Source organism: Cetorhinus maximus, chromosome 21, assembly GCF_964194155.1.
Source record: "Cetorhinus maximus chromosome 21, sCetMax3.hap1.1, whole genome shotgun sequence".
NCBI classification, from domain to species: Eukaryota; Metazoa; Chordata; class Chondrichthyes; order Lamniformes; family Cetorhinidae; genus Cetorhinus; species Cetorhinus maximus.
The window spans coordinates 38,534,592-38,548,110 of NC_135899.1; the positions used below are offsets into that span (position 1 = coordinate 38,534,592).

At 44.4% G+C, this 13,519-nt stretch overlaps 2 protein-coding genes across 4 annotated transcripts in view; one reads left to right on the forward strand and one right to left on the reverse strand.

The window, feature by feature from the left end:
* LOC144695274 (uncharacterized) overlaps positions 1 to 13,519 on the reverse strand; it is a 291,857-nt gene that overhangs the window by 60,114 nt on the left and 218,224 nt on the right. The window contains exons 1-2 of one of the 3 annotated variants that reach the window (XR_013579915.1): positions 2,327 to 3,665; positions 421 to 2,245 (exon numbers count right to left, since the gene is read on the reverse strand). Coding sequence is in view for 1 of the 3 variants with exons in the window: in XM_078566190.1 (XP_078422316.1) it covers positions 2,583 to 3,197 (615 nt within the window). In the remaining 2 variants the exon portion in view is untranslated. Of the gene's footprint in view, positions 1 to 420; positions 3,666 to 13,519 lie in introns of those variants that run through there. The other 2 variants (XR_013579916.1, XM_078566190.1) reach the window with 2 other exon arrangements.
* LOC144695199 (uncharacterized) overlaps positions 1 to 13,519 on the forward strand; it is a 425,892-nt gene that overhangs the window by 35,157 nt on the left and 377,216 nt on the right. The window lies entirely within an intron of this gene.

Genomic DNA, 13,519 nt, shown 5'->3' on the forward strand with positions numbered 1-13,519 from the left:
TTTATACGCAATAGCATTTTTGTTTAAAAATGTAAAATCTTAAGGCGCAATTTTGTTGGTTAATCACTGGGTGTTCACATTTCTCTTCAAATGTTACCGGTCCCAAACATGATCGTCACACTGTGCACAAATTGGCTGCCTCGTTTCCTACATTACAAAAGTGTCACACTTCGAAAAGCATTTCAATGGCTGTAAATTGATTCACATGCCCTATGTTTGTGAAGGCTGATATATAAATGTAAATCTTCCTTTCCTAGTGAAATGTTCTGCTTCCTGTGAACTGGAAATTATAAACCTATTGATGGAGAAAGTAAACCAGCCCACAGTGACATTGACCAATATATTGTGTACAGGGCTCTTACTGTAGGCTCCTGAGTGTTTCAGTGAATAGGAACACACCATGCTGACAAATCAGGTAGCTTGGGTTCAACAAAAATACTGATTTTATTATGAGTTATAAACCTACACAGAATATTGATAGAACAACAGAAAAACAACACAATATTCAGCCTACACCAAACTTTGAATCAACCAAAATAACAAAATCTTTGAAAATGACTCAAGATCTTTCCCAGAATGTGAAATGAATCTTGGAAGAGTGTAAGGTGAACATATCACACTGTTATTACATCGAGGTATGATGGGCTGAGGGAACTCAGGTCTGTAGAGACTCACCCCACTCCCTCACCATACTCAGGATAGTAGTCCTCCCAGACAGGAGAGTACAAACATTCCCCATGGTATTAGTCAAACACCCATCACCTGAAGAGGATCTGTCTATAATTTACATCACCAACTAAAGCAGGGTCCAATTCTACCCCATACCCACTCCTGAGAGCTGGCTCACTTTACTAACACACACACACTCACATCAGGGGAAACTCTCTCAGAATACTACAGACAGAAGTTTCTTCAAAATCCCTGTGTTTTAGTCTGGGTCCTAATCCTGATGGTCAGAAATGACACCGAACTTTAGTGACACAGGGTGGAGCTCGTTTCCATCATACAAACCCACCAATGGTTACAGAGATCCAGTGATCACATGGGTCCATGGACCAATCAGTTTCCATTCCTGGAAGAATCTTCCCCCAGGTGAGTTGGACAGCGCTTTCTAATTCCCAAATCTATGCCCTTTGGCCCTCCATTCACCACAATGCTTCTGTAGCTGTCAGTCTGGTTTAATCAGTCCCTCATATCCACCTTCGACACCCTTGTTCCCAAAATTACCTTTACTCTGTGGATGAGGAAATGGGAACAGCTGCCTGGTGGAGAGATCATCAACTTGTATATAAGGTATATCCTGACACACATCCCGAATTGCCTACTTCCTGTGGCTGTGAAATCCTCTCAGAGACACAGTGGCAGCTGTGCATAAGCAGGAGCTTTTATACACATTGATGTCTTCTTTAGGTGATGTTTGGTGATCTGGTCAAAGGTTAAATTGGTCTTCCTGAAACGATTAGACCGACAGTGGGAGAGGTTCGAGACAGACACTGCTGAGACGGATAGTGATTTGGAACGACACCTTCCCTGTGTGTGCACTGGAGGGTAAACAACACAGACAACTCTCAGTGCAACGGAAGCAGGTGACCCGGCTCCACGTCCATGTGGAGACATTGGTGTATGGCGAGAGAGGAGTAGGTGAAACAATCCTGGCACTCCTCACACTGGAAGAGTTTATCTCCCATGTGGGTTTGCTCATATTCAAATGGGTAATTAAATCCCTTCCCACAGACCCCACATTTCCATGGTTTCTCGCCATTGTGACTGCATTTATGATTTGACAGGCCAGATGATCTGCTGAAGCCTCATCCACACACAGAAGACATGTACAATTTCTCTCCATTGTCAACGGTGCTTTTTTCTTCCATGTTCAAAATCCAATGATATCCAGGGGGTCCAACAACTGTGTGAAGGCTTTATTACAGAACTCAGGTTGAAAGGGTATCTCTCCTGTGTGAGTGTGTCGATGGATCAGAGGATATGGTGACTATGTGAAAGCTTTGTCACTCACCTTACACCTGAATGGTTTCACCAGTGTGGATCCACTGCTGCTTCAGGAGGTCAGAGGACTGAGTGAAAGCCTTGTCACAAACCCCTCAGGGTTTCTCCCCTGTGTGATTCTGGGGGTGATCCAAGAGGGTCGAAGTGTTCAGGTGAACTTCATTATAAATCTCATACATGAATGGTCACTCCCCTGTGTGGCGCCTCTGATAGATCAGGAGGTTTGATGAGTTTGTGAAAGCTTTGTCACACAGTTCGTATATGAATGGTTTCTCCCCAGTGTGAATGCATCAGTGTTTCACGGGTGTCACAAGTGTGACACCTCAGTCGCACACCTAAAAACTGAATGGTTTCTCCCCTGTGTGAATTGTCTGGTGTATCAGGATGTTGTCCTTGTCAAGGCTCTGTCACATCCCTCACACTGAAATATCTTTTCCTCCATGTGGACGAGTCAGTGTTTCACGAGCATTGCTAACTGTGTGAAGACTCAGTCACGCATCTTACTTGGCTTCCCCCCTGTGTAAATGCGATGGTGATCCATCAGACCCCATTATTGTTCAAAGTCCTTATTACACACCTCACACATGAATGTTTTCTTCTCCCCTGTGAATGCGCCGGTGACTCGCCAGGCCTGGTAATTGTGCAAAGCCCTTATTACACACCTCACACTTGAACGGTTTCTCTCCAGTGTGAAGGCGTTGGTGTGTGCGGAGGGTTGATGACTGCGAGAATGATTTGTTACACACTTCGCATGTGAATGGTTTCTCCCCTGTGTGAATCCTCTGGTGCATCAGGAGATTGGAGGCCTGGGTGAAAGCCATCTCACAAACCTCACACCTGAAGGGTTTCTCCCCTGTGTGAATGCTCTGGTGTACCAGGAGCCTTGTAGATGTTACAAAAGCTTTACCACAAACCTCACACTTGAAGGGTTTCTCCCCTGTGTGGATTGTCTGATGGATCAGGAGGCTTGTTAACTGCGCAAATGATTTGTCACATACCTCGCACGCAAATGGTTTCTCCCCTGTGTGAATGCGTTGATGTGTGCGGAGATGTGATGACTCCGAGAATGATTTGTCACACACTTCACACGTGAATGGTTTCTCCCCTGTGTGAATGCGTTGGTGTCTGCGGAAGTGAGATGAACGCAAGAACGATTTGTTGCACACCTCACACTCGAACGGTTTCTCTTCCATGTCACTGTCCTTGTATTAACAGTTGTACAACAGATGCACCTTGTAGTTTACAAAATCTTATAACCCGGTGGAGTCCTCCTCACCCACCTCACACTTGAACAGCCTCTCACCTGAGTCAGTGGTTCACGAGGCTCGATGAATGATTGAAGCTCTGACCACACTTGGAGCCCACTCACACTTCTTCCCAGCCTCACCCTGACCGATCGCCCACAGCCAAACCTTCGGAAAGGTTGGTTCTGATGGAAGGTTCCACACCACTGACCAGTTTCAGATCTGATGATATGTCAAAGCTCCCCTGACCCGACCGATTTCCAGATGATGGTTTCACTGCCCAACCTTCTCTGTGTTGAGCAATGCTGTGAAGGGACTGGATGTCTTCCCACAGTTGTGCAGTTGCTCCTTGGGTGATGGTCAGGATCTATCTGTGGTGTCTATCCTCTCTGTATTCTCTGGCGTAGTACGGTGCAATCCTTCTGTAAAACAGGAAAAGTAAACATGATTTCCTCCAACTCCCTCTCCTCCTTTGCTGAAGGGGGTGACTCCTCAGTTAGAGACTGTTCCACATGTGAGTTCTAGTCTGCTATTCCCCCGTGTGGGTGATCAGATCCAAGCCCTTTCTTTTCCTCATTTGACTCTGTTTTCTGGATAGTGATCAGGAGCAGACAATGTGGCAACTTTCTTTCCTCTGTGCAGCCCCCATCTTCCCAGGCACCTTGAGCGCAATGGGAAGGACAGTTGAGCAGAATGTACAATGGGCTATAAATTTACAATGAGCATGAAAAGACATTTTAATAAGTATGTCTCCAGAAATGGGAATCGAATTGCTCTGGAGTTTACAAAGATTGGGTGGGACAAGGCCATGGAGGGATTTTAAAACAAGGATGAGGATTTTAAAATTGAGGTGTTGCTTGACAAGGAGCCAGTGAAGATCAGTGAGTACAGGAGTGATTGGGGAACGGGTCTTGGTGTCATTTAGGACATGGGCAGCGGAGTTTTGGAGAAGTTCAAGTTTACAGTGCAAGATGTGAGAGCAGCCAGGAGAGCATTGGAATCGTTGAGTCTGGAGCTTACAAAGGTCTTAATGAGGGTTTCAGCAGCAGATGAACTGAGGCAGGGTGTCACTGGTCTCTCCTGTGAGTGGAGCTCGTACCTCTTCCTATGCACAGTGTCCCTATTCCTGACCAACAAGGGGAATGACAGTGAGAGCCAGGGATGGTAACGGAGAACCCTTCATAGAATCATACAGAATCATAACATAGTACAGCACTAAAGGAGTGTGGCAGTGCTGCACTGTCAGAGGTGCCGTCTTTCAGATAAGATGTCAAACGAGGCCCCTTCTGCTCTCTCTAAGGTGGGTATAAAAGATCCCATGGCACTATTTTGAAGAAGAACAGGGGAGTTATCCCTGGTCTCCTGACCAACATTAATCCCTCAATCAACATCACTAAAAACAGATTATCTGGTCATTATTACATTGCTGTTTGTGGGAGCTTGCTGTGCACATACTGGCTGCCACGTTTCCTACATTACAACAGTGATCACACTTCAAAAGTACTTCATTGGCTGTAAAGAGCTTTGGGACATCTGGTGGTCATGAAAGGCTCTATGTAAATGCAAGTCTTTCTTTCTTTTCTGAGGAGGTTACAGAGATAGGGAGGGTGGGAGGTCTTGGAGGGATTTGAAAAGACAGGAAACATCCAGATCCCAACACACAGACAGATCTGACCATTCACAGTCCACAGGATAATAACCAGCTCCCAACACACACACACAGAACTCAACAATAGGAAATCAGTAAGAATCCTCAGACACTCTGCACCTCCCAGATAATTACACCTCACCTTCTCATATTCAGTAATGAGCCATCAACAAAAGTCAGCCTGTAAATCAGAAGGGAAATGCTTCCAATAAACACACTCAATATCCAACACACAGCTCCAGGCAAACAGTTCAGCACAAAGCACCGAGTAAACAGCTCTCTCAGCTGGATGTTCTCACACAGCATAAGGGGCATTTCCACAGCTGATTCCCCACAGGATAGTCAGGCTGCCTGAAGATTAGTGTGGACATTATGTGATGTAATTATTATAAATTGTGTTCGTTCACTCACCATCCCCTGAGTTGGTTTTGAGTCCCTACAGGAAGTGAAGCAGCTGTGGAACAGGAAGGGGGGGGAATGGGCAGAGTGGGTGGGGCTCTCTGATTGACGTCTCTCACAGCCAATCCAAATATTTCTGGAGTAACATGAGTTTCCTGAAGTTTGGGAAACTGACCGGTGAAACGGAGGCGACTTTGAGCAGCAGATCAGGTGGGGACTTAAACTTGTCATTGTCCCATCTGAATAAAACCTCACTTATTGCAGCTGCTGTCTCAGTTCCCCTGGCAAACGTTTGACAGAGATTTCTAGTGTGGGAATAGCATTCTTCATCCTCGGAGGCTTTCAAACTGACAACATCAGTGTGGGATGTGTAGCCTCGGATGTGTTTGACAGCAGATCAGAAGAGGAAGACCCACAGCATCCAAGGTAGCAATGTCGTGCAGGGGTGGGATCAGCACAGGCAAAGGAGAGATGGATGAATGGCCTACTCCTGCTCCAATTTCTTATGATCTATCTCTCCTTTTCCGCTCCTCCTATTTTGCATCTTCTTCCTTTTTCCTCCGCCTGCTCTCTCTCTCTCCTGGTAATGCAGAGGGCTACATGCAGGCTAAATTCCCCAAGAGTAGCAGGTAATAAGCAGACCAAAAAACCCCACAACCAGCAGATCAGAGAAAAGCACTGTAGTCTTACCAAATCCTGTTGAGAATTGTGGACAACCAGTCAAGTAATAGGAGAAAACGGCTCCATTCTCAACCATGTTGGAGCCCAGCACACGAGCGCAAGACACAATGTTTAAGTGTCTTCAGACAAAAATGATGAGTGGATGATCAAACCCGGCCTCCTCCTGAGGTGTGGGGAGAACTTGTACACAGGGGAATAGCAAACTAGCACTCACTGTGGAATAGTCTCCAACTGAGGAGTCAGCCCCTTCAGCAAAGGAGGAGAGGGAGTTGGAGGAAATTATGTTTCCTTTTCATGTTTTACAGAAGGATTGCACCGTACTACACCAGAGAATACAGAGAGGATAGACACCGCAGATAGATCCTGACCATCACCCAAGGAGCAACTGCACAACTGTGGGAAGACATCCTGTCCCTTCACAGCATTGCTCAACACAGAGAAGGTTGGACAGTGAAACCATCATCTAGAAATCGGTCGGGTCAGGGGAGCTTTGACACATCATCAGATCTGAAACTGCTCAGTGGTGTGGAACCTTCCATCAGAACCAACCTTTCCGAAGGTTTGGCTGTGGATGATCAGTCAGGGTGAGGCTGGGAAGAAGTGTGAGTGGGCTCCAAGTGTGGTGAGAGCTTCAATCATTCATCGAGCCTCAAGAACCACTGACTCATTCCTACAGATGAGAGGCGGTTCAAATGTGAAGTGTGTGAGGAGGACTCCACAGGCTCACACGACCTCCTAACGCATAAGGTGCTTCTATTGTACAGCTGTTAATACAAGGACAGCTACATGGAAGAGAAACCATTCAAGTGTGAGGTGTGAGACAAAATTTTCACACAGTTAGGGAACCTCCTGGTCCATCAGGATCCACACAGGGGATAAACCCTTCAAGTGTGACGTTTGTGATAAAGCTTTTGTGGCATCTTCAAGCCTCCTGATACACCAGAGGATTCACACTGGGGAGACACCATTCAGGTGTGAGGTTTGTGAGATGGTTTTCACCTGATGTTCCAAACTCCTGACGCACCAGACGATTCACAAAGGGGAGAAACCCTTCAAGTGTGAGGTGTGTGACTGAGCATTCACACAGTCATTGAACCTCCGTGCACATCAACGCATTCACACAGGGGAGAAACTATTCACGTGTCAGGTGTGCAACAAATCATTTTCGAGCTCATCGTCCCTCTGCAAACACCAACCTATTCACGAGAAGCTGTTTACTTGTGAGGCAGGTGACAAATCCGTCTTGAAATCATGGCGCCTCCGTGAACACCGACACATTCACACTGGGGAGAAACCATTCACATGCAAGGTGTGTGACGAATAATTCGCACAGTCATCGTCACTCCGTAAACATCAACACATTCACACCGGGGAGAAACCGGTCAAGTGTGAGGTGTGTGACAATACTTTCACACAGTTAGGGAACCTCTTGGTCCATCAGAGGATCCGTCAGAGGGAGAACCTCTTCAAGTGTGTGGTTTGTGATAAAGCTTTTGTGACATCTTCAAGCCTCCTGATACACCAAAGGATTCACACTGGGGAGAAACCATTCAGATGTGAGGTTTGTGAGATGGCTTTCACCCAATGCTCCGAGCTCCTGATGCATCAGAGGATTCACACAGGGGAGAAACCCTTCAAGTGTGAGGTGTCCGACCGAGCATTCACATAGTCATCGAACCTCCATGCACATCAATGCGTTCACACTAGAGAGAAGCTGTTCACTTGCAAGATATGCAACAAATCATTGTTGACCTCATCGACCCTTAGTGCACAACAACACATTCACACAGTGGAGAAACCGTTCAAGTGTGAGCTGTGTGACAAATCTTTCTTGTGGTCATCCAAACTCTTGCTCCATCAGAGGATCCACACAGGGGAGTAATCCTGCAGGTGTGAGGTTTGTGATAAAGATTTCCTGGTGTCTTTGACCCACCTGGGACACCAGAGATCCATACAGGGGAAAAATGCTTCAACATTTGTGACAAGTCTTTCACCCAAACCTTTGATCTCCAAAGACATCAGCAGATCTACACTGCACCTTGAGCAGAGAAAATGCTGAATGAAAAACATCACAATGCAGAACGCGTTCGTGAGGAGTTAAAAGAGGCTAGAAGATTTGCCTAGCTTGGAGCTAGCATAAGAAATAACAGTGTAAACCTCATAGTGAAAGTTAGTTCAGGGATTAGATGTTACCTGGCTGGGAACGTAAATGGGAGCATTTTTGGAAGCTGAGAGCAACTGTGAACTAAGCAACTGTGTTCTAAGTTCTGTAACTCCTGGAGAGTGTGAGATGCGATAAGTAAATCATTTCTCGAGTTTAAAGTATAAGTTGTCTACAAAAGAAAATATTGTTTAGTCAATTGTGTTTTTGTTTGGAAATGTGACAGTAAAACATGAAACATGAAATCTCGACATGTCATCCTTTCAGCTATTAACTAGAGTTTAAATTTCTCTTTAAAAGTGATCAGTCTTCACAGAGCTCGTAACCTGAGAAGGGGCCCAAGTGCCCCCATTGTCACTCTCTCTGAAAGTCCCCAGAGCTCAGTGTTAGGACCCCTGCTCTTCCTGGTATATATCTGTAGTAACTGTACCTTTAAGGAATGTAGTGCCTGCAGCTTTAAGACTTATTATACTGTATAGTATCACATGACAGTGAGAATGAATCAGCCCGAAGCGTGGGGAGCCTCAGCGGTGGAGTTTGTGTCCAGTTCTGGAAGCATGTAACTGCTGCTGAAGCCTTGTAAATAAAGTTCACTGTTTCCTATAAGAAACATACCCGGAAAATCAAGCCCATAACAACTGGCAATGAGGATAAATTAGTTCCGGTGCTGACCCTCGCCCAGTGAATGACAGTATCAGATGAAAGGGAAAATATACTCACCGGGTATGCCACTTTTTCACAGGATCAACCCTTTCGACTCATCCACAGAGGACTGTTGTCAATATATAGAGCACTTCAGTTTCTTTTTCCAAGCAAACGAAATAACGGTGGAAGAAAAAAAGCAAAGCAATTCTTCTAAGCATCTGTGGGAGTAAAATTTATAATTTAATCTGTAGCTTGACAGCCCCAAATGCTCCTGATTCGAAGACCTTCAGCGAACTGGTAGAACTCGTAAAGGGTCATTTTCAACCCAAACCCTCCATAATCACGCAGAGGTTCATATTTAATTCGAGACTGAGCGCCCCGGGAAGACCATAGCAACATACGTAGCAAAGTTGAAACAGCTAACTGGACATCGTGACTTTGGGGAGACCCTAAACGAAATGTTAAGGAATCATTTAGTCTGCAGTGTGCACAATGATGCCATTCAACAATGGTTGTTAGCTGAAGTAAATATCGATTTTAAAAGAGCATTGGAAATAGCGTTTGCGATGGAAAGCACCGACTGGGATTCGCATGCCTTACAGGGTGTACAAAAAAGGCACCGCTTTCCAGTTAGGGCAGGAACAGACCACCAGGTGTGGTGCAAAAAACCAGAGAGTCAGCCGCAAAGTGGGTGACAGTCCCTGCTATCCAAAAATTTACAAAATATACAGGAGCCAGCTCAGCAGCAAATCTGAAAATGAATTGTTACCATTGTGGAAGTAACCATATCCCTGAAATTTGCTGTTTTAAAGAGGTGGAATGCCATTATTGTCATTAAAGAGGGCACATACTGAAGCAATGTAAAGAAAGATTGAGACAGGTTCCCAGGCAGCAAAGTAAGCTGATCGAAATACATAATGTAGAAGAACCAGAAACCACTAATTCAGATGTTTATTCTCTATTTAATGTGAGAGTAGGGAAAACAGAGCCAATCACTGTTACTCTGCAGGTCAATGGAAAACTTTTGTTTATGGAAGTGGATACCGGTGCATTAACCACTCTGGTGGGGGAGCACACATTCAAATATTTAAACAAGGGTACTCAACAATTGAATATGAAGCAGACTTCAGCCAAATTGAAAATGTATACTGGTGAAGTCATACAGGTGAAAGGTATTACTACTGTACATGTTTATTACAAGCACCAGATAGCACAGCTCCCTGTGATTGTAGTGGAGGGTGAAGGACCAAGCCTTCTAGGTCATGATTGGTTAAAATATATTAAACTAAATTGGTCTGAAATTTTCCAGCTGAGAGCTGGAGGACTGCCAGAGCTGATGAAGAAATATGACAAGGTCTTTCAAGAGGAACTGGGGAAAATCAAGGGCCTGCAGGCTAAGGTCTATGTTGACTCTGAAGCAACTCATTTTTTTAAAAAATCCAGGCCTGTGCCTTATGCCCTGAGAGAGAAGGTTGACACTGAATTAAACCATTTAGAGAAGCTAGGTATTATTCAGCCAGTTCAATTTTCGGAATGGGCAGCATCCATAGTCCCTGTCTTGAAACCGGATCAGACCATCCATATCTGTGAATATTATAAATTAACAGTAAACAAGGCTGCCAATTTGGACAAGCACCCTATCCCCATGATCGAGGATCTATATGCCAAATTATTAGGAGAGAGAACTTACACTAAATTAGATATGAGTCACTGGAACTGGATGGTACACCCAGAGGATTTGTAACCATAAACACACACAAAGGGTTTTATTATACACGCACCTGCCGTTCGGTGTTTCTTCGGCCTGCTCAATTTCCCAGAGGACGATGGAGAACTTGCTGCAAGGACTACCTGAAGTCATCGTCTAGCTGGACAATGTCCTAATAACTGGGTTAATAGAAGTGAACACTTGGCTAACTTGGAAGAAGTCTTGAAACGATTCTTGGAAGCAGGGGTGCACTTGAGAAAGGAAAAATGTACTTTTCAGGCAAATTAAGTCATTTACTTGGGCCACTGGGTGGATACTTAGGGGTTACACCTGGTAGAAGAAAAAGTCAAAGCTATTAAGGAGGCACCCTTGCCTACAAATGTCTCAGAACTCAAGTCATTCTTGGGTATGGTAAATTACTATGGTTGATTCCTAACCAACTTATCAATGGTCCTAGCCCTTCTACACTCATTATTGAAGAAAAATGTTGATCTTGGAAGTCAGCTAAAGAAGAAGCCTTCACAAAAGTTAAACAGCTCTTGCACTCTTCGAACTTCATAGCACACTGTGACTCAACAAAAGAATTGGCGCTAATTTGCGACGCTTCCCTCTATGGCGTGGGAGCAGGACTAATTCACAAGATGGACAACGGTTCAGGAAGGCCGTTAGGCTGTGTCCAGCCACCTCTCTATGACTAAGAAGGGTTATTCACAAATTGAGAAAGAAGGATTATTGATTATTTTTGGAGTTAAAAAATTCCATCAGGATGTACATGGCCAACACTTTACTCTAGTATCTGCTCTTGGATCTGTTTAGCGAAGAGAAAGCTATCCCTCCCATAGCTTCCGCAAGGATTCAAAGATGGGCTTTGATTTTATCAGAATATGAATATACTTTTATGCAGACCAGGGATGCACATAGCCAATGCAGGTGCCCTCAGTCACCTTCCTTTGCAGGGGAGCATTGAACATGCTCCAACTCCCCAAGAGATCATATTAGCGATGAGTTTCCTGGATTCTTCGCTAGTCTGCGCAAGAGAAATAAGAAACTGGACGAACCATGATCCAGTCTTGTCTAGAGTACGAGACCAAGTATCGAAAGGCTGGTCCCAGAAACCAGTTCCTGAAGAATTGAAGCCATTCTTCACCCTGAGGAATGAATTGAGTAGTCAGGATGGTATCCTATTATGTGGTGGACAAGCGGTTGTTCTTTCACAAGGAAGAGAACCGCTCTTAACTGAGTTGCATAGTGAGCCTCCTGGAATTTCCAAAATGAAAATACTTGCAAGGAGCTATATCTGGTGGTTAGGATTAGACAATGATGTAGAAAAATGGTTAAACTCTGTCTCCAGTGCCAGCAACAGAAGTTGCCTGCTGCAGCCCCACTACACCCATGGGAATGGCTTGGTCGACCCTGGGTGAGACTGCATATAGATTCTGTAGGTCCATTTCTAGGTACCATGTTTCTACTGATAATTGATGCACTTTCCAAATGGTTAGATGTGTAGGAAGTTAGATCAGGTACGACTATAGAAAGGTTACACCAAAGTTTTTCTATACATGGATAGAGAAGTCATTGTCTCAGACAATAGTACTGCATTTACTAGTGCTGAATTTCAAAGATTTGTGAGCCTAAATCGTATCAAACACGTAAAGACAGCACTGTATCATCCGTTGTTTAACGGATTGGCCGAGAGAGCAGTTCAAACTTTTAAAGTTGGAGCGAAAAATTATTGGATCATTGGAGACTAAACTTTCACGTTTCCTGTTTCACTATTGAACAGCCCCCCTTCACTACTACAGGTTCAACACCTTCAGAATTACTTTTGAAGTGCCGCTTTCATATGAGATTAAGCCTGGTACTTCCTGATTTGGAGGGGAAGGTGGAGAAAAGTCAAGGGAATCAAAAAGTGACTCATGATTTGCATAGCGGAGAGCGAGAATTTACTGTCAGTGAAACAGTATATGTACTGTTGGTTACCTGGAGTAATAGTTTCTGTGACCGGACCATTGCCGTACCATGTAGAAGTGGAGGGCTGGATCACCCGAAAACATGTGGTTCATTTGAGAAGAATGGAGATACCCCAGCAAACCAATGTTCCACCTGTTACCATTGTAGAACCTATGGTCTCCATTGCGATTGATCAACCAAGGATAGACATACCAGATGTCTCTGTCGGAGTGGATAACACTGAACTGCCTGGGCCTAAGGAGGCACCTGATGTTGCTGCGGTTCCAGAAAATGAAGATTATAAGAGCTTCTAAAGTCATGGAGCTACGATGTTCCACCCAGATCAGGAAACCACCTGAGAGACTGAATTTATCATTTCATAACCCATGTATATATTTGTAATGTTATGAATGTGGTTGTTCTTGCAAATACAATTTTTAAAAAAATGTAGTAACTGTAGATTTAAGGAATGTAGTGACTATAGCTTTAAGACTTATTGTACTGTGTAGTATCACGCGACAATGTGAATGAGTCACCCAAAGCATGGAGAACCTTTGGGGTGGAGTTTGTATCTAGTTGTGGTTCTTGATGGAAGAATGGAACTGCTGCTGAAGCCCTGTAAATAAAGTTCACTGTTTCTTATGAGAAACGTGTCTAGAAAATCAAGTCTACAACAATATTAATGACAGAGACCTTGGAGTACAGGCACAATTTCAAAATTTGCAGGCAATACAAAACTTGGAAACATTGTGAACTGAGGAGGACAGTGTAGAATTTCAAAAGGATGTGGACAGGTTGGTGGAATGGGCAGACAAGTGCCAGGTGAAATTTAATGCAGAGAAGTGTGAAGTGATACATTTTGGTAGGAAGAACGCAGAAAGACAATATAAAATAAAAGGTACAATTCTAAAAGGGGTGCAGGAACTGAGCACTGTGATTCTGTGACCTGCGAGTATATGTGCATAAATCATTTAACGCGGACAGGTTGAGAGTGCGGTTAATAAAACATATGGCATCCTGGGCTTTATCAAAAGGGGCACAAGAGTGCAAAAGCAAGGATGTTAAACCTGTAGAAAACA